This window comes from Chelonoidis abingdonii, chromosome 1, assembly GCF_003597395.2.
Source record: "Chelonoidis abingdonii isolate Lonesome George chromosome 1, CheloAbing_2.0, whole genome shotgun sequence".
Taxonomy (NCBI): Eukaryota; Metazoa; Chordata; order Testudines; family Testudinidae; genus Chelonoidis; species Chelonoidis abingdonii.
The window spans coordinates 362,595,240-362,616,714 of record NC_133769.1 but is presented as its reverse complement, the minus strand read 5'-3'; the positions used below and the strand labels follow the sequence as shown (position 1 = coordinate 362,616,714).

General features: G+C 40.2%; 1 protein-coding gene across 1 annotated transcript in view; it reads left to right on the top strand.

The window, feature by feature from the left end:
• FCHSD2 (FCH and double SH3 domains 2) overlaps positions 1-21,475 on the top strand; it is a 263,587-nt gene that overhangs the window by 42,107 nt on the left and 200,005 nt on the right. Inside the window, exon 3 of the mRNA XM_032796414.2 lies at positions 16,582-16,627. Coding sequence (XP_032652305.1) covers positions 16,582-16,627 — 46 coding nt within the window. The remainder of the gene's footprint in view (positions 1-16,581; positions 16,628-21,475) is intronic.

Here is a 21,475-nt window from a genome sequence, read left to right as displayed (position 1 = left end):
TAATAGCAGCTCCAAGTGACCCAGAAGTGTTTTCTGGATGAAAATATCAATTCGTAAAGAATTTTTTAATTACCATATATACTCAATCATAAGCCAGTTTGTTTATAAGCTGACCCACCCCAAGATGGATGAGTAAAAATGGAAAAATTTTATAACTTGTTCATAAGCCAACCCTATAATTCAGGGGTCAGCAAACTTTGGCTCCTGGGCCATCAGGATAAGCCGCTGGTGGGCTGAGATGGTTTGTTTACCTTGAGCGTCCGTAGGCACGGAGGTAAACCTAAGTAAACAAAGTGTCCCAGTGCGCCAGCTGCTTACCCTAACAGGCCGGGACAGCAACTGGTGGGGAAATTTTTTTTGGGTGGAGAAGCTGAAAGTCAGGGGAGTAACCCCTGTGACCACCCCCCACATGACCCCACCCCTACCTCAGGACTCTCACTTTCCCCATCCCATCCTTTCCCACCTTATTTGGGGAGGGCCAGAGGAGGATGTCTCGCTGGCTGGAGCTGCTCTGGCAGGCTGGGAAATGCGGCTGCAGCCTGCTCTGGTGGGCCAGACCGGGCTGCACAGTGGCAGCATGTTCCAGTGGGCTGGGCTGGGTGCCCGATCTGGGGGGCAGGACCGAGCGGCGTGGCTACAGCCTGCCAGCCCCAGAGCTGCAGCTGCTTCAAAGGCTTGGGGGGTAGAGCAGCGTGGCTAGAAGCAGAGAGATTTCTGGCACCGCCTCTTCCCTTCTGGCTCTGCTGGCTGTGCTGCCTCTCCTTGCTCCCTCTGTTGTGGGGAGGGGCTGTGTTCCACCTCTCCCTCTCTATACCTGTTCATAAGCCAACCCCCTTCTCTGGTGCTTCCCTTTTTTACCAAAAAAATTCGGCTTATGAAGGAGTATATACGGTAGTTTTGCATGATATGTTGTAAATATTTCAGTTAAACTACTACATTAGTGGGGAAGTGATTTAGATTTTTTAAAAAAAGTCTAAGCTTTTTAGTAAGAAATGTAATTCAAACATTAAAAAACTTTCTTGCACATAAGAATATGGTACAATGAAGTGTTTGAAAACCTCCAAAATCCATGAAATTCAGAATTGACGTAAAACTGCCCTAAATTCATTTGATGGCTAGATGTAACTTCTGATACAGACAGGTATCACAGGGCTTCAGAATAGAGAGTCATTTTGTATCACCCTTGTGAGCTGAAGACTTATAGATGACTGATTTGATTAAGGATGACTCTGGATTTTGTGGCTGAAGCAAGGTCCTAAATGTACTTTGCTTTCTTTGTAGTAACTTTTTTGTGTAAATAGAACTAGTGCTTTTGGTTCCCAGAATTTATTCTGCCTCAGAATTGAGGTTTGTTTCATCAGACAATTCAAAAGCACAGTCTTTTGCCCATTTTTCTTGTACCATCCATTTTTAACTATCAATCTTGTGCTGCTTTTAGTCAGTTCACTGGGCTACTACTACTGCCTGGGGGAGGGGGTAGAAGCAATTGATGTCCCTGATTCTCTGAGTCCCTTCCATCTCTTAACCAGAAAAATGTCTTGGATTAACAAGAGTGTCTGTCTGAAAAAAAAGTGTTGAAACAAAGTTACATGTTGTAACCCTGGTCATTGTATGCAGTGTTGTAGCCACTATGGTCCCAGAATATTTGAGACACAAGGTGAGGGACGTCATATCTTTTATTGGATCAACTTCTGTTGGTGAGAGAGAGACAAGCTTTCGAGCTTACACAGAAAAGCTCTATGTAAGCTTCACTCTCACCAACAGAAATTGGTCCAATAAAAGATATTACCTCACCCACTTTATCTCTCTAAAACCCTATTCATTGACAGACATTTCATAATGAAGCAATTGAGAAGTTTTGACTTCTTCTAAGACAGTTGCCACTTATTCCCCCTTAGAGTGTTAACCCTCTGTGGTTTAATTACCTCTGCGTCCAGTTCAGAACAACAGAGTCTTTGTCTGAGAAGAGTGTGGCAATGATCAGTAAGGTTATTCAGTGGTTCTAGACATAGCTACACCTAATGAGTCTCTTGAGAGCATGGCTCAAGGTCACGTTCAGGCTTGTTTCTGACTCCTTCAGGAGTTTTAATTTCTTTGGAGCCTGCATATAATTAATCTTTCCATTCCCATTTAGAAACTCTTCCTGTAGTCACCTGTTAAGAAGGATTTCTTTGGCAGAACCCAGCTGATACATGGTGACACAAATATCAGACACCAGAGCTGATGCGTAATGACATTTTTCCAATATTCCCACACTCCTTCCCCAAATCATCTGGATCTTTCCATCCATTTGAATCAGGCCAGGAGGAGAAGGGGGTGATGAGAGCTGCTGTTTGAGCTGACACTCTCCCAGTACCAAATACTTATCCACCATAGAAGAACATTAGGGCAACTCCTTCTAAGCAGATGATCCTACCGTTCCCCGTTTTCTTGCAAAGATGTCCAATACAGCTAGTTTTGAGTTGCAGCAGGTCCAGGAATCTGCGAGGGCCACTGTAGAGCAAGTGTCCAGTAAGGTCTTGGCACCCTATTTTGGACAGAATGATGAAGAAAATATGGATGATTTCTCAAATAGCTGTCCTGAAGAAAGTGGAAAGGAAATACAAGGTTCCTGAGGATGCCACCAGCTACATCTCCCATCCTTACCATGTGAGTCTGGTGGTTAAGGCTGCCATGGCTCAAGAGAAGACTGACTGCACTCATGGTACTGTACCCCAGAATCCAAAGCCATGCCATTAGAATTGAATTTGGTAAACTTTATATCCTCCTGTATCTGATACTCTGTGAATTATGGAACTATCAAACCTCTTGACTATGTTCAGGTAAAGTTGTGGGAAAAGGCTTCCAGTGTGGTCCATTTCATATCCTAGGAGAAATGCCAGGAACGTGAGAAGATTTTTATCATGAAATCATAACATAGACTTCACCTGGTATCAGATTCAGGTGGCCTTTAGTGTGGGTGATGGTAGCAAGGTAAGCTGCATCAGGTGGCCAGCAAGCAGGGCTAGAGGGTGTTGCATAGTAGTTTTAACGTAAACATACATCTACAATCTTGGGCTCTAAGATGTAGAGGAGACCTTTGCTACATAACTGAAGATCTGATTTAACCTAGGAACAGAGTATAATGAACAAGTTTGTTTGCATATGGTAGGAACTCCTTCTGTCACACTCTCCACTCAACAGCTCAAGTTTCTTTTAATTAGGTAGATTTTCTTTGAGCTAAAATGCTTCATCTTAATTGAATGTCCAGTAGCTAATTACAGGAAAACACATAGCAAAGTTTAGCAAAACTATTGTATAGCAGCAGCCTTTAACCTTTAGTTGTAGGAAGGGAAAGCACATTAGAAGCTTTTAGTTGTGATATTGTCCTTTCAGGTCTAAAGGAGACTGTGAGAGTCATGTAAATGCTATCATGTTACACAAATGAGTAGACAAGAGGTAGCAAGATTTTCTCTTGTGATATTAATATTGAACTTAAAATGTCACTGTTGCAGTTATCAGGATCCAGAAAGGGGTTTGTAAGTCTTGCAGGTTTAAAAAAGGAAAAAAGTCATGACCTTCTACTGTGTGGGGGACAATCCTTTATGAAAATATTGGTATATTTTGTAATATTTTATTGTACCTATAGATATTCCAAAAATATCAAGATATGTGGCCTAAATAATCAATCTGTAATAACTTTTATACTGTCACAACAGCTAACTAATTTACACTAATGATCATAAGAGCATCATACCTAATTATATGGGAGATAGTACAAACAGTACATTTGTCAAGCCCTGCTTTTAACACATGTGCCAGGCATATTTTGGTGCTTTCCCAAAGTATTAAACTGCTAGTCAGATGGGCCACCCCATTCATCTTGTGTGTCTACACCAATGAGTGCCCCCATGAGAAACCCAGTACTTCCCATCTAGGATTCCATCCAGACTGCTCTCCATGGAATGTGGTGGTGGTGGTGGTGGTTTCTTTTTTTTTTTTTTTTTTTTTTTTTTTTAGATATTTGTATCTGCCTTTAACTAGTGGGTTCCACAGGTCTGAAGTCTCTACTTTCTCATCTAGTTTCTGGAAAGGTTAAAGGTATTCTCTCCTTCCGTCTGCAGTCTCCTAACTTTGCCCAGTGCATGATACTGTTTCCACTACTCTCTCCCTCCCCAAACTTTTTCTCTGCTATAATGTCAGAGGATCTCTTCAACTCTCACTTTCTTTCAGCCATTTTTGAGGGTGGGTTGGGAGGATGGGTTCTTCTCCTGAAACAAAATAGGGCCTGCCTTCTTTGTTGCATCTCATAGCTTTGCTCAGTTTTAGCAGAGTGAAATTGATATGATTTTTGACAGTTTCATCACTGCCCACAGTTCTGAATAACAGCAGTGGAAACTGACTTGTCTTAACTTCATACTGCTGAGGCTTGAGGAAACTGAGCAGCAGCAATGGCACTGAAGCTGAATGCAGACTTAGGAAATGGCACTGTATTTCTTCATGTTTGGAAGATTGTCTTTGCACTCAGGAGATAGAAATTTTATTTTCTAAAGAAGGGTTGAATTCTGCAGAAATTGATATATACATCTCATCTGGCAGGACAAGCATCCTCTTGTCAGAGAAAAGTGGATTTTTCAGGACCCATTTAAAGAATTAAAATACAAATGGATACTTTAAAGGTATACATGAAGTAAAAATCCTCAGGAAAAGTATTTAAAATATTGCAATTAAACATTTTCCTATTTTTCTTTTAAAAATGGAAAACAATCATGAAAGTTTAAAAGTAGCAACAGTTAAGCTTTTAGCAATTAAGAAGAAGAAAAACTGCTGCGTTAAAGTTATGATAAGGCTGTACTGCGTGTTATAATGTCAAGCTGTGCTTACATTACAATGTATATTTAAAGATAGCTGTATTACTTAATGGGATTTTCCAGCTTTTGAAGCTGATAAAAGGGACCCACTACCAAGATAGTTTTTGAAATTTACTAATCTAAATGTAAAATTTCTTAGACAGCACACTTTATTTACCTGAACATTTTCTTTTAAAAGGAAGTGTCTTCTTACAAACCAACTTTCATTTTTTTAAGGAGTTTTTGTATTGGCCAGAGGACAGCACCACCAAACATGTTTGTCCCACTTCTTCTCTCTCCTCTCCATGCATGTTTGCCTTCTTGCTGTCTCTTAGTTTGTTTTACTGTAATTGCTAGTGGTCTTCTTGCAGGACTGAGGGTGAGGGTGCATGTGGGCTCCCCTCAGAAGTGCATGGGCAGTATCCTCCTGCTAATATGAGAGACAGGAAGCTTAACTGACCATCAGCAAAACCAAACTGTGAAACTGTGCACACAGTGCATCAAATGTGCAAAGCAATAAACAATTTTTTCCTGAGTATCTTTCAACAATTGTAATCTTAGATGTTACTTATAACAATAGTAGGTAGAGAATCTTGAGACAGAGATACGGTTTTAATGCTGATGGTGTCCCTTAAACTTAGCATATAATTATAGAGTAGGTAATACTGAATAACAAACGTGTGTGTCTTGCAATGAAAGTTGGCATTTATTTATACTCTTAAGCAAATATAGTTGTAGGGTAACAATGTACCATATTGAAACACTTTTATGGAATCAGATGATGGAGTTGGAAAAGACTTCCGGAGTCATTAAACACAATACTCTGTATGGAGCTCTATATTTTTATTGTCCTAATGCCTCAAATGTTTTAATTCACTATAATTCAGTATGTGGCGCTCTTTCTTTTTTTCTTCTTTTTTTCTTGTTGTTGAATCAGTGCCTCATCTTGACTCTAGTAAGGCTTTCGATACTCTCTCTTGCATGACCTTCTCATAAACAAGCTAGGGAAATACAACCAAGATGGAGCTACTATAAGGTGGGTGCATAACTGGTTGGAAAACTGTTTCCAGAGACTAGTTATCAGTGAAAAGCAACAAAGAGTCCTGTGGCACCTTAAAGACTAATAGATGTATTGGAGCATAAGCTTTTATGGGTGAATAGCATTCAAGGCACTGCATTTAGCCATATGGAATGGAAATCTATCAGCCTCATGGAGATTTATATCTGCCTCTGGAAATTTCCATTACATGCATCTGATGAGGTGGGTATTCACGCATGAAAGCTCATGCTCCAATACATCTGTTAGTCTTTAAGATGCCACAGGACTCTTTGTTGCTTTTTACAGGTCCAGACTAACATGGCTACCCCCTGATAGTTATCAGTGGTTCACAGTCAAGCTGGAAGGTCATATTGAGTGGGGTACTGCAGGATTCAGTTCTGGGTCTGGTTCTGTTCAGTATCTTCATCAGTGATTTAGATAATGGGATAGAGAGTACGCTTGCAAAGTTTGCAGATGATACCAAGCTGGGAGGGGTTGCAAGTGCTTTTGAGGATAGGATTACAATTCAAAATGATCTGGACAAACTGGAGAAATGATCTGAAGTAAATAGGATGAAATTCAATAAGGACAAATGCAAAGTACTTTACTCCACTTAGGAAGGAACAATCAGTTGCACACATACAAAATGAGAAATGACTGCCTAGGAAGGAGTACTGCGGATAGGGATCTGGGAGTCATAGTGGATCACAAGATAAATATGAGTCAACAGTGTAATACAGTTGCAAAAGATCAAACATCATTCTGGGATGTATTAGCAGGAGTGTTGTAAGCAAGAGGCAAGAAGTAATTCTTCCTTTCTTCTCCATGCTGATTAGACCTCAACTGGAGTATTGTGTCCAGTTGTGGGCACCACATTTTAGAAAAGATGTGGACAAACTGGAGAAAGTCCAGTGATCCTGCACCCTGTTTTGGGGGCTCCATCTTTCGTATCTTTAGGTTATTAGGGATCTAGTAATTTTGAAGCTTCATCCCTCTCTAGCTTCTGGAAAAGAGGAACTTTCTGCCCTTTGGGGCATCCTGGTTGTTGAATGAGGGAAAGATCTCTGCTCCATTAGCCTTCCTCCAGAATCTTCAGGCTGCTACAAGGAGGAAGGGTCTGTGGTACTTCACTCCTATGTTCCTCAGCCTGCATGCAGGACATGGGAAGTTTTTCAAGCCCTATTGACGACATTTGTAACATATACTGTGCTTTTCTGTCCCTGTGCCAATAATTAGACATAAAGCCATTCAGAAACATTAAATTAATATCTGTAAATTTAATATATCTTTTTCATAATAGCTTATTTAATGTGGAGTTGGACTGATGGGTAATGAAACAATGGGAAACTTGAAGTGTAGCCACACTAAATGTAAATGCCCATTCTCTAGCATCATAAGACTAGAGCATCCTTGCAAAATTCTGCATAAATGTTTGTCCCAAGTGGGTTTTTTGATGCACAAGTACTTATTCTTGATCAGTATCATGGTCACGGTGGGCAAATGGATCTTGTGCCTGTTCCCATAAATTTAGTTCTACAAGATTAAAATGAGAGGAAATGTGACATAAAGTTGCTGCTGCTGTTGCTACTTCCTTTGAATTTTTCTGGACATGCTTTTATATTTCAGTTGGTTGCTCAACTGGTTCCTTTTGAAATATTTGTTAGGGACTGGTCTGTTTGTAGCTTTTTGCATTGTTTTCTTGCAGTAATCTTCTAAAACCTTACACCAGACCAGTACTGTATTGAATTTCAGTTACCCTTGCTTTATATTTCATCATAAGTAGCAGCAGGGATCATTTGTGAATTTGTGACTGAGAGGTAATGAAAATAGGATGTGCAAGCAGATGTGCCAAGTTTAATTACAGCTAACCTTCATGATCTGCCGAACAACACCAAAAGAGTCGTCTCGGAATAGTTTTAATGCTTCAAGTCCAGTCTCCAGTTTCCCTGAAATTACTTTTTTAAAAACTCTCTTCTCTCCCTGTTTACCTATCTCTGCTTTGTTTTTCCTCTACCTCCCACCGCTTGTGGAAAATAATTGTGACCGAAATGTTCCTGCTGCATAATCTTTCCTCAAATAGGGGTCCAGTCCGATACCCATGCAAATCATTGGTAGTCTTTTAATTGACTTTAGTGGGCTGTGGAGGAGGCTGCAGGTTTAGGAGAGTGAAAATGACATTGGCCTTATTCTTTTGCCTCTACTACAATGCAGGACAATGTCAAACTGGTGAGTTAAGAATCCCAGGAAACAGAGAGAAAAGAGACTTTCAAGGGTAATCTGAGCAGTGGTGGATCATGCTCTTTCTACCCATCAACCCTTTGGATCCAGGGGAAGACATTTTTCTTTTCTGCCATCAGATGATAGTGTTGGAAGTACTGCTGCTCCATGCCCTGATGTTCTGGTGAGCTCCAACTGCTTCAGTGCTTGGCCTGCTGCATGTGCTGTTTCTTGCTATTTCCAGCATTTGTGGAGTGTCTCAGATAATATCCAAAAATGCCAGGTGTGTTTTGTGAAATGCTTAATACACTTGTGTTTAAAAGATAATCAATGTTAATAAAATTACACATTGCCCTTCTAGTGCTTGCATAATTGCACAACACAAGTTATATCACATTCAGTAATTGCTGAAAAAATAGTATAAATTGGAGGAATTTATACTGTTCTACGTGAAAAGATTTTCCCTGAGTTCTGTAGGTAAAGCAGGTTCTCACAATACCCTGCAGGAAACCACAAACTACAGAAACAAGACCAGAAGGACCACGTTATTTTGTTGCCTACTGTATTGGAGATATTTAATCATAGGTTGTTTTTTACTGTGTAACTCTGGAAATTCTTGTTTTATGTTAATTTATAAATACTTTATATACATTTGAAGGACTATTCTGTTTAATATTTAGCAATTCGTATATATGTAACTTCCAAAATTGATTTTAATAGAACATTTTGTTACTTAAAAAGAAACAAAATATTAAACACTTTAAAGCCAGAAAATTCATAAATTGGCTTAATAAACAACCTTAAAATCTTGTTATACCTGTGATTTACTTAGCAACTCTCTTATAGCTTGGCTTTTGCATTCTTTCAAGAGGAGATGTAGGCATTGCATAAATGAGCAAGTTTCATGTGAGGTGGTAAACCGGCCAGAAAAGGAATAACTCTGCAAACTGAGTGTAATCTACCTGGTGAGGGAATGGAAAGAGCAGGCCTCTCTCCTCACTTACATCCTCCTGTTAGTGGCTTTACTTGCTGTAACCTCTAATCCTTTCTGTCTTGTCAGTGTTGAAGGCCTGGTCTACACTATAAAGTTTTGCTTATATAGCTGGGTCAGCTAAGAGTGTGGGGAAAAAAATCACACCCCCTACAGATATAGATGTGCTGGCAAAAACCCTAGTGTAGATGCATGTATGCTGACGATGTGTTGCTTTTGCCTGCTTCTGCTGCATCTACGCTAGGGGGCTCTGCCAGCATAACTGTGCTGACAGCTATATTGGCTAAGGTGCTGTAGAGTAGATATGAATTAAGCTGTATTTGTTTAGCACACTCGCTGAATGCTAATTTAGTGAAAGTTATACTACTTTGCTAGTTAAGATGCATCTGTTTTCTACCAGTGTAGGTCCTGATCCTGCAAATGCTTTCACAGGCCTTGATTTCCACATGTAGCTTATACCATTGCTTAGCTCACTTCTGAATTTGTCCAAGACTTCCATGGGAGATGCAGTCACTTATAACAAATATAAATTTGTCTGTGTATTTTAACACAGGTTTATATGTGAAGGAGCTTGACCACATATTTACTACATATGTGCTTAGACATATTTGAACTTCTGTCATGAAACATTACCAGTGTAGTTGGGATCAGCGCTTATAGTATAACTTTCAGCTTTTTTTTCACTATGCAATCTGTTTGTGAAGGAAACACATCCTCATTTATTATGTGATCAGGTGACATCAGTTACAGTATTCCTTAGCTGTCTGTTATGATACAGCCTAATCCTTTAAAAATGTGAACAATTCCATGTTTATTGTGGATCTAGAGCCTTAAAAATGTAATGTATTAGATTGTAGCACTAAAGGAGGTTCACTGGCTTGACTGATACTCTGGTAATACTGTTGCAACAATATAATTCTAGAGCCATGTTTTGAATGTTCTCCTTCCATCTTTCTTGTCTGGGAAGCAAGGGCTCTGGAGATACTTCTTGACACAACATTTTTCGCTGATCCAGCTCCTTGCTTAATACTCTTCATCTGATCTGCAACAAAAATTTAAAAATAAATCTTAATACAGCGTAACAGCCATTACTTTTTAAATTAATGTCTGATGTGAGGAACTTGAAATACACAACAGCTGTCTTCACATTTCTGGAACTTGACTTTCAGCTGGCAGGTGGTACTCAAATATGTAAATAAAACCATAGGTCTAGCAGTGTTGCAAAAGAAGAGTATAGTTATTGTTGTAGCTTTATTACCCTTGAGATAGTTTGCATTATTAAAAAATATCAAAAGAAAAAAAATAGATGTGTGTTTTACTATTGAGGAGATATTATTTAAATATTATCAGGGAGACAAAATAATGTATATAATAATGAGCTAATGTAGAATAGAGTAGAAACAACTCTCCCTCCTTCTCAGATATTTTTGTACTGTGCTGTGATTTTTATCTTTATAAATAAGGAAATTGAAAATGTCAGTAGGCGCATGAGAAGTTTATAAGGATAGGTGTGTGCAAAGTGAAACCTAGAAGGAAGGGAGTACATTTTGGAGTGTGAGTGGGGAGGACAGCAGTAATTTCCCTCTCCCCTGTTGTTTTTCCAAGTACTCAGTCACATACAAATCACTCACTTTTTTGGTGGAAGTGTAGCGGCTCTTTATGTATCCATTGGAGAGTGTGCACAGATCTATACCTGTGTTAACTTTGCAATGCTGCAGGCTTTGGTTTTGGGGGAAGACTAATCTTAGGGCTCTTAATGTTTAAGTGGTAGTTCATGTGTTTTAATTATTATTGTAATAGATTGATTTTTAGGTGCCAGTGCTACAGTCACTGCTGTCAAACATTCATTGTTACTTAATTGGTGTCAGTAAATTAGATTAATATATAATATTTCACTTTTTGTTTCTTGTAAAGATAGTTGTTAATATCATTTTGCTCTGAAGATGAATATAAGAGGCAGTTACTAAAGTTAAGTTAAATAGACTCAAATAAAATGCAGGAAGGGTTGTTTCAACTCTCCAAGTATTGCTAATCCCAAGCATTCAAAAATCATGAGTCAGATCTCAAAGTATGAGACTAACTTAAAAATCATGGGATTTATACAAGAATAAACGTTGAGTTCTTTATTTAATTTGAAATCTTCAAAAATCAAAAGGCAGTTTTCATAGTTTTCTTCTTAACCATGAAGGCTTGAAACTTCTTTTTTAAAAAGTGAATGCTGAGATTTTTACACAGTAACATAATTCCATCAGTTCAGGCAAATATCAAACACAATAAAATCCCAAATGTTCACAACTCTGATACATAACTCCCATGTATCTACTGAATTCAGCTGTGCTAATAATCTTGTTATTTTATGTTCAGGAATTTTGAATGTATTAATTTATACTAGGCTTATTTCTGACAAATGTAGGGCCTCATCTTGAAATAGGTACTCGTGTATGTGCTTGCTTCTGCATATAATCCTATTAATGTTTATGGGACTATGGTCAGAAGTAAGCATACTTGAAGAGTTACTGTTTGTAAGACAGAGTTAAGCTTTATTTGATAAGTCTATTGCAGATAGGAATCACTATCTAGAAATAAGTAATTGAAAGAAAAATTTTAAAATATGCTCTGAATTCTAACCTACTTTCTTTCCTTTGTAACAATTACTTGGTAAGTGCATAAACAGGGCAGGGGGAAAGGGACTGTTTGCTCTCGACCTCCATTGAAGAGGACCTCCACATGCCGGGTTGCAATGCCACTTGTTGAAATTTGGCGCAACAGCCCTGTTGTCACAATTAAGAGGTTGCTGATCCAAAACCAGGTGCCTCTGCCACGTGGGATGAGCGCAGTATGGGCTTGTGCTCCGGTACATGCCCTCTCCAGCCGCCTCTCAGGGTTAAATTTTTTGGAAGATTGTGGGGAGGAGGGGGAGTGAAGTACTTTAATTTCAGATTTTACCCTGGGCCCCACAAAAACCTCTGTTTAGCTCTATGCATAAAAATAGTAATTGTAAATGCATCTCCTTTTGTTTAAAACTACACAGTACACTTATCTTTTTGCAGGGGAACTGGCTTGTTTTCTTTCAAGATTTTTCTCACAATGTTGAAATAGGTTTTATTAATATAATATTAAATAGTCTCTTGTAGAATGTAAGTGCACATAAACTTCCATCTTGAATAGAGGCTAGGTTAAAAATAAAACTCTAGACATTATACAAGTGTATACATGGAAATTGTCAGGTTTGTCAAGGTAGGAAGACATCAAATACTTTGTCAGTCAGTCTGCTTTGTTTCGTAGCAGAAGTTCTTTGTTCTTGAAAAATTTGAGAATACCATCTTTAAAGAACAATCTCTGATACTTACTCTTTTCCCACTAACTCTACTGAAACGCAAAACAAACCCAAAAATATAATCACTCTGTAAATTGAACTCGAATGGTATAAAATCTGTTTATACTAAAGTGAATTAAATATTTTAGAATAATAGAATCATAGAAAGGTAGAGCTTCAATAAAATTTAAAATTGCTTTTAAATGTTTGTTGCATATATATGTCTGCTGCTGTACAACCCTTTCTTCATCTAACTAGAGATTACAACCATTTCATTTGAAAACAAACTTCAGTGTTTCTATCAGTGTACAACTCAAATTCAGTCCAAAAATACTAATTACTTTTGTACTAAATTCCACACCAGTAGGTTTAAGTTTAGAATGCACTATAGTGCATATACTTTTTTTACATCGAGATCTGACTGTAAATTTTCAAATGAGGCTGCCTGAGTAGAAACTAGTAATGGTGTATTTTTGTTCTTGCTTTTGAAATTTACACGCTATATTTGTGAAGGCTTAAAAACAGTAGCTTGTTTCCCACTACCTCTTAAATGTTTATAGATTCTAGCAGTTCGTGTAACAGGGCTATTGAAGTCAGTGGCACTTCTCTAAGAAACAAGTCATTTTGGAAGAATATTGCATTTTTAGTAGGGTCGTCGAGCGATTTTAAAAAAATGAATCACAGTCGCGCTGTTAAACAGTAATAAAATACCATTTATATAAATATTTTTGGATATTTCCACATTTTCAAATATATTGATTTCAGTTAAAGCACCAAATACAAAGTGTACAGTGCTCACTTTATATTTATTTTTTACTACAAATATTTGCACAGTAAAAATCAAAAATAGTATTTTTCAGTTCACCTAATACAAGTACTGTAGTGCAATCTCTTTATCATGAAAGTTGAATGTACAAATGTAGAATTATGTACAAAAAAACCCTGCATTTACAAATAAAACGGTCTAAAACTTTAGAGCCTACAAGTCCACTCAGTCCTACTTCTTGTTCAGACAGTTGCTCAGAAAAACAAGTTTGGTTACAATTTGCAGGAGATAATGCTTTCTGCTTGTTGTTTACAATGTCACCTGAAAGTGAGAACAGGAATTCACATGGCACTGTCGTAACTGACGTAACAGGATATTTACATGCCAGGTGCACTAAAGATTCATATGTCCCTTCATTCTTCAACCACTATTCCAGAGGACATGCACCATGCTGACGATGGGTTCTGCTCCATAACGATTCAAAGCAGTGCGGACCGATGCATGTTCATTTTCATCATCTGAGTCAGATGGCGCCAGCAGAAGATTCATTTTCTTTTTTGGTGGTTCAGATTCTGTGTTTCCGCATAGGAGTGTTGCTCTTTTAAGACTTCTAGAAGCGTGCTCCACATCTCAAACCTCTGAGATTTTGGATGGCTCTTCAGATTCTTAAATCTTGGGTGGAGTGCTATAGCTATTTTTAGAAATCTCACATTGGTACCTTCTTTGCATTTTGTCAAATCTGCTGTGAAAGTATTCTTAAAATGAACATGTGCTGAGTCATCTGAGGCTGCTATCACATGAAAATATATGGCAAAATGCAGGTAAAACAGAACAGGAGACATATAATTCTCCCCCAAGGAGTTCAGTCACAAATTTAATTAATGCATTATTTTTTTTAACAAGCATCATCAGCATGGAAGCATGTCCTCTGAAATGGTGGCCAAAGCATGAAGGGGCATACGAATGTTTAGCATATCTGGCACATAAATACCTTGCAAACACCTGTTTTCACTTTCTGGTGATGTAAATAAGAAGTGGGCAGCATTGTCTCCCGTAAATCTAAACAAACTTGTTCCTCTTAGCAAACGGCTGAACAAGTAGAACTGAGTGGACTTGTAGGGTCTAAAGTTTTACATTGTTTTGTTTTTGAGTGCAGGTATGTAACAAAAAAACTACATTGGTAATTTACACTTTCACGGTAGAGATTGCACTACAGTACTTGTCCGAGGTGAACTGAAAAATACTGTTTCTTTTGTTTATCATTTTTACAGTGCAAATATTTGTAACGAAAATAATATAAAGTGAGCACTTTACAGTTTGTATTCTGTGTTGTAATTGAAATCAATATATTTGAAAATGTAGAAAAAACATCCAAAAATATTTAATACATTTCAATTGGTTTACTATTGTTTAACAGTGCAATTAATTTGTTAATCACAATTAATTTTTTGAGTTAATCACATGAGTTAACTGTGACTAATCGACAGCCCTAATTTTTCAATATGTTTGCTATCATAGTTGGAAGTTTGAGCTTTGATAAGAAAACTACTGAAGTATATTGGTCCAATGTCACCTATAACAATACTTTACATGTACTATGTAGCATCTTTCTTCCAGAAGGAGCCTAAACAACTTTATAAACAATATGCAGGGATAATTTTACCTGGTTCTGAAATGGAGTCAATTATATGCAGCTGAAACTGCCAGGGAAATTTAGGTAGACAGGATGTGGTAATAAGCGTTGGAATATGGCCAGACCCTCAGAGCTAATAAAATTCTTACTCTTGAAAAGAGTTACATGGAATTTTTAATGACTACAGTTGGCCAGGACTTCTGTTTTACATCTTATCTGAAATATGAAACCTCTAACAGTTTGCTCTATGGGCTTAATAGAGAGGTGGGCAGGAATAGAAAGCACCATTGGTGCTTATTCTGTTTTTACATTCAAATATGAACTTGATAGGATGTTATTACAGGATACAGTAGATGTTTATTAGTAGAAATATGTCAGTGCTCTTTTGCTGTGTTGCTCCTAACTGGCTTTGCTGTTATGGGGAGTGTCGATAACTCACAGTAGGAAAAGTGTTCCCAGGGGAAATGTTGCTCTTACAAGGTGTTGCTGCAAACAAGTGTCTACTGTATTTACATTAATTTCTAGCTTGTCCCCCCTCCATAATTATTGTTCAATCTGTTTAAATGGAATTAAAGTAAAATGTTTTGTGCATAGTGTATGATCAATGCGTAGTATCTGTTCTTATCAGTTTAATCTTAGTAGAAAAATGTGGTTTTAAATATCTGGAAATGCAGACCAAAGAATATTCTATTGCTTGAGTATAAAAAGAAAATGACTTAAACTATCAGAGCAGTACTAGGAGTCTTGATACATCTGGAGAGTTCTGAATCTGAGGAGGGTTAACAGTGGTTCAATAGTTCTTCCTTTTCTTTGTGCTGCTGTAGTTTGGTTCTCCTAGTGCTACAGAGTACAGAAACCTACTGTATTTAGAGGGAAAGGGGGTAGCATAATCTGTTTTTATTCTACAGCAAGATTGTTTCAGACATGGACCTTATAATTCAGAAGTATATTGAAAGCTTTGCAAATCCCATTTTTGCCAGAACATGATTGAATAAAGTCACAGTGCCAAATTCTGCTGATATATTGGTGTAAACTTGGCACAGCACATTTGAAGTGTTTATAATTACTCCAGATTTATACTGACACCCAAACAGCAGAATTTGGCTCACAATGCCTTGGTGTAAACCATGGGATAATATAGCGAGCTTGTATTGAAATATGAGTCTTCTGTTCTTTTGTTGTTTTGCCCATCTCTAAAATCAGTACTACTTGGCATTCACTTACACTGAGTACTAGCCTCAGTTCAATAGGCTGTGGCAAGCAATTGGTGTAGCTGTACCACTACTGACCCCTAAGAGTAGAAGGGTGCATAGAGATTTAAACCAGTTCAGCTAAGTGAGTCCACGCTGATGTAGCTACACCGATTGCTAAATCAGGACATTCCTGAGTGAAGATGATGCATGAAAGTAAGATGAGTCCCGCATCTGAAACAATTAGCCTAGTATGTTCAGATGCAGTCAGGGAGAGATGACTTTTCAAAAAAAAAGTTTAGATGCATGAAGGCCAAATGTTTTTATCTGATAAACCAATGTAAAGCTGAAGAGACTTTAATGAAGTAACTGGAGCTTGAGGGAAGGAGCTCTTAATCTGTGATGTCCACATGCAAGTGGTTGCGAGGCAGTTAATGCACAATTATCAAAGATTTCGGCTCTTGTTTTGCTCTTCTCTTGGCTATAAAGGCTGCCTGATGGTGCATTTGAACTGAAGTTACATAAAACCCTTTTTTAATTTATTGCATTGCTGGTATATGGGTGTGTGTGTTAATGGACTTCCTCCCCTGTTTTTTGTAGGACATTCAGTCAGAAGAAAGCTGCAATTGAGAGAGAATATGCACAGGTAAGTTCTAGGATAAATTTTCCTTTATTGTCTAAGCCATTCTTCTCCATATGTAAGAATACATTAACTGATTAGGAAATCTCCTGCAACATTATTTTGCATTTTACATTGGCTGTCTTCTGTGCATCAAGAAATACAAAATATGTCTCTTTATAATTTGGATCCGATATTCCTGGCTGTGCTGAACAATCTCTATTCTCTATCCTGCTCTGAAGCCTGACTTGGGAAAGATCTAGGGAGGAATTTTTGGTCTTGGAAGTGGTCCACAGCAACTTTTTTCAACTGTTTCTCGGGGTCAGAGTGGCAGCCGTGTAATTAGTGGAATCAAATTGGTTAGAGGAAAAAGTCATTGTAGCAGCATCTTCGCATACTTGCCTTAAATATAGCCTTGTTTAGACACTACTCCCCCTTGGTCAGAAATAGACCAAACCTAGTGAACTTCAGCACATTCTACAAGGACCATCTATTCCCTCATGCTTTTGTTGAAGGAGAAGCGTGGTAAGGAGTGGGATGGGTATTGATTTAGTGGATTTTGATTATCCCTCTTGTCAGATTCCTTCTGGTTTGCGGACAATGAGCATCTGCTGGTTTAATTTGTGACTTCTTAATTTATGGCAAAAGTTCTTAGAGCCTAGGTTGGCCTCTTTAAGATGTTATAAATCTAAAACAAAAAAAGAATAAAGAAACGTTGAAGAGGGGGACTTGTTATATTTCTATGTAGAGTGAATTTTGTAAATCATAGCAGCGGCTAATTTGTCAAGACTTTAAAATTTTACCATACACATTTTATTCATGGTGAAATCCTGCATACACATTCTCAGCCTGGAACTAAATTGAAATGAAGCCTCTTTTATTTAAAAAATGTTGTGTTTAGGTCAGTCTTTTGCTGTATATTCTAACAATATCTGTGTGCATATCCACAAACTGAAAACTAATGCAATAGATCTAGATTGTATCAAAAGTCAATAGATGACTCTGATGCTATATGCATATTCTTTGATACGTTAGACTTTACATTATTGTGTCATTGATCACTTTGGCAGTTACACTAAAGTAACAACTTTTGAATAGCAGGATCAATATATTTTGTTTTAAGGCTTAGCATTTTAAACTAATGCTCTTGGCCCAGGTTTTTAAAGCTATTTTAAAGCCTAAGTCTCCTTTTCAAAAGGGATTTAGTTATTTAGGAGTCTAAATTCCACTGACAGTCAAAAACGAGATTTAGACTCTGTGGCAATGCACCCCTGTATTCAGACCTTACATCGTAATAATCTTTGTGCAGAATATGCCTTGGGAGGCATCATTTGAAAACAAATAACTCACTGGTGAATAATATCACGATGAAATGCGTGTAGCAACATTATATGTAAAGTTATGAATTCCCCATTAATAGTGTTGGTAGCACATGTTCAAACCCATGTAGCCCTGATAAGTCAGGATTGGTCAAGAAGGTCTTAAACAAAGAAATGTGTGTGTACCTCAATTTACATATAAGTATACCTCTATCCCGATATAACGTGACCCGATATAACATGGGTTCGCCTACAACAGGGTAAAGCTCTAACACACTGCTCTGAGCAGCCTGTTAAGGGTGCCGGGCCAGGCCGGGGCCGAGGGGTTAGCTAAGGGACAGAGGGTCTCGGGGGTGGTCAGGGGCTCCCCTCCCAGGTCTAGGGGGCAGGAGCCATGGGAGGGCACTTTTGGGGGCCCCGCAGTCCCAAAGTGGCCCGGGGGATTAGCGGGGGGTTGGGAGCAGACTGCTCTGCTTCTCTCGTCCCAGCCCCAGCCCCAGCTGTGTTGCTTGGGGGGAGGGAAGGGATCCCCCCCTGCACTCACCAGCAGCGGCAGAAGCGGAGCAGAACGGCCCCAGCTCGCTCCAGTCCACTCCATCAGTTCCCAGCTGCAGCGCTCCACTTCCTGCCGCAGGTGAGTACGGGGGGCGTCCTTTCCCCAACCTCCCCGCACTCACCTGTGGCAGGAAGTGGAGCGCTGCGGCTGGAAGGCGGCAGAGTGAAGCTGGCTGGGGCCACGTCACTCCGCTTCCCTCCACTGTGAGTGCAGAGGGCTTCCTTTCCCCAACCTCCCCGCACTCACCGGCGATGGGAAGCAGAGCAGCCTAGCCCCAGCCAGCTCTGCTCCGCCAGCTCCCAGCCGTGGTGCTCCACTTCCCTCCACAGGTGAGTGCAGGACCTTTCCCCGCTGCCCCCCAGCGACACGGTTGGGGCCGGGGCAAGGAAGACGGAGCCGGCTGGGGCCGCATCGCTCCGCTTCCCACCACAGGTGAGTGCAGGGGGGCATTCTTTTCCCAACCTCCCCGCACTCGCTGGCGGAGGGACGCGGAGCGCTGCTGCTGGCATCTGGCGGAGTGGAGTGGACTCAGGCTGGGCTGCCCCACTTCCCGCTGCTGCTGGTGACTGCCTGTCGGGGGTGGGGTGGGGTGGATATGGGTCGGAGCAGTCGGGACAGGGAGGTTGGGTAGGGGGTGGGGTCCTGGGGGTGATTAGGGACGGGGGTCTCTGGCGGGGGCGGTCAGGGAAAAATGAACGGGGGGGCAAAGCAAGTTTGATATAACGCAGTGAGATTTTTTGTCTCCCAAGGACCGCGTTATATCGGGGTGGAGGTGTAGTAAACTGGCTCCTTGAAACAGTAAGAGGGAGACAAGATAAATCTGCATTTTAGCAAACAACAGCATGAAACCTCTTTCACGATGAGACCCCATGTCTCCATCCTCACAGCTGGAAGGAACTTTATCTAGGGGTAACTCATAGGAAAATACATGTTGAAGAGTGACTGAACTACAAAAATGAGGGGCAAGCTGTCTCTCCCTCTCCATTTCTCTCTCCTTCACCTAAGATGACAAAAGAATCAGCCTATGGACTTTGGGAACAGATCCTGACCTGAAACTTGGTCAGCAGTGTTGCTGGGACCCTGTGGGGTAAGAATGTCACCTTGAACCAAGTCTAATTTAAGTTTTATAAAGCGTTTTATGTTTATTTCTCTTGTAACCATTTCTGACTTTAATGCCTTGTACTCACTTAAAACCTGTCTCCTATAGTTGAATAAATTTGTTTTATTCTTTAATTAAAACTAATCCAGTGTTGTGAATTGCTTGGGTAACTCAGTTTAAGATATTGATCACCTCAGAGGTACAACTGACTTAATATATCTGGACTGTCCAAGAGAGGGCTGGACAGTGTAGAACACATGTTCCGGACTGGGAGTATGTTTGGGGTCACCCTGCAAGTAGTAACCAAACGGTGCTGGAAGCTGAAGTGTGGCTGGTGTTTGCTGACTGGCTGCTGGGGTCGGAGTTGCTGGACCAGGGCTGTAGCTATACACAGACATTCAAGTCTGACCTGCATGCTGTTTGTGAGCAGCCCAGGTGGGACCTCCAGCAGCAAAGCATTGTAAGGGACCCAAAGTTGCAGGGCAGGGGTGACACAAGTCTTCACTGGTTTGGATTGCATCGCGGAATGTCATAGACTCCTAAATCAATTACAGTGCTGAATGCAACAATGCCTAAACACCTGTAAAAATCTAGGCCTTTGTGCCTAAGACATGCAGAGAGTCTAAGCTCAGATCTTAATATATTTCTCTGCATTATCTAAACACAATGGTGAGTTATGTGTTTTTGTACTTGTGAAAATTGTTTATCCCATATAGAATGAATGCTAAGTCTTAATGAAGTTAAGAAAATGAACAATTGCATTCTCAGAGTTCTGGAGCTATAACACCTGGGGTTTTCAGACCTTTTAGTAAAAAAATGCAAATTTCCAGCAATGCAGCTGGGATCATTGATTTAGTGACTGCCTAATCATATGAATAAAAGTTTTCAGGATTGCATCCTCAGTTTGATGATAGGTGCAGGGATGAGCTGGAGCCGGTTTGCAGGAACCGGTTGTTGAATTTAGAAGCGGTTTTAGAACCGCTTGTTAACTGGCTTCCCTGTGAGGGAAGCTTTGATGGGCTCTTGCGGGGAAGGGTGTAATTCCTCCTCCCGACCACCAGGGGTCGCTGCGCTGAGGGAGCCATGTGGGCTGCCTCCTGGCCCTGTTGCTGTTGCTGCTCCTTGGACCTCTGGCCCTGGGACTCCTGCTGCTGCCTGGTGGGTTCCTGGCTGCGTCCTGCTGCTCAGGCTGCTCCCAGCCACTCTCCCCGTGTGAGTACCGGCACCCCCTGCCCACAGCCAGCCCCTGCCCGCAGCCAGCCCCTGTCTGCACCACCTGCCCGCAGCCAGCCCCTGTTACAGCCAGCCCGTGTCACACACCCTGCCTCCAGCTAGCCCTGCACCACGCTCCTGTCTGCAGCTGGCCGCATGTCCACTGGTGCCCTGCAGTTCCCAGGGCAGTAACCCTGCACACCTGCTTCAATGAGGAGGGGCAGGGAGCAGCTGGGATTCACACATGTGCACACCCTACGGTGACCAGACAGCAAGTGTCAAAAATCGGGACGGGGTATGGGGTAATAGGAGCCTATATAAGAAAAAGACCCAAAAATTGAGACTGTCCCTATAAAATTGGGACATCTGGTCACCCTAGCACACCCCAAGGGAGTGGCGGGGACCCCCACATGTGAAATGGAGCTTATTTCTAGTTCAGGACCGTCTTTTTAAAAAAGAACTTTAGGTAGGGTTAACATACATCTGTATTTTCCCAGAGATGTCAGGTTTTTAGGTTCTTAAATCGCTTTCTAGGGGAATACGGGAAAATACGGACGTATGGTAACCCTATTGGTACAAAAAATACATACTGTGGCACATCCCTTAAATCAGAACTTTTTATAGGGAACCAGTTGTTAAGGTTTTAGCAGCTCATCACTGGATAGGTGTGTTTGAAAAACTGGATAATT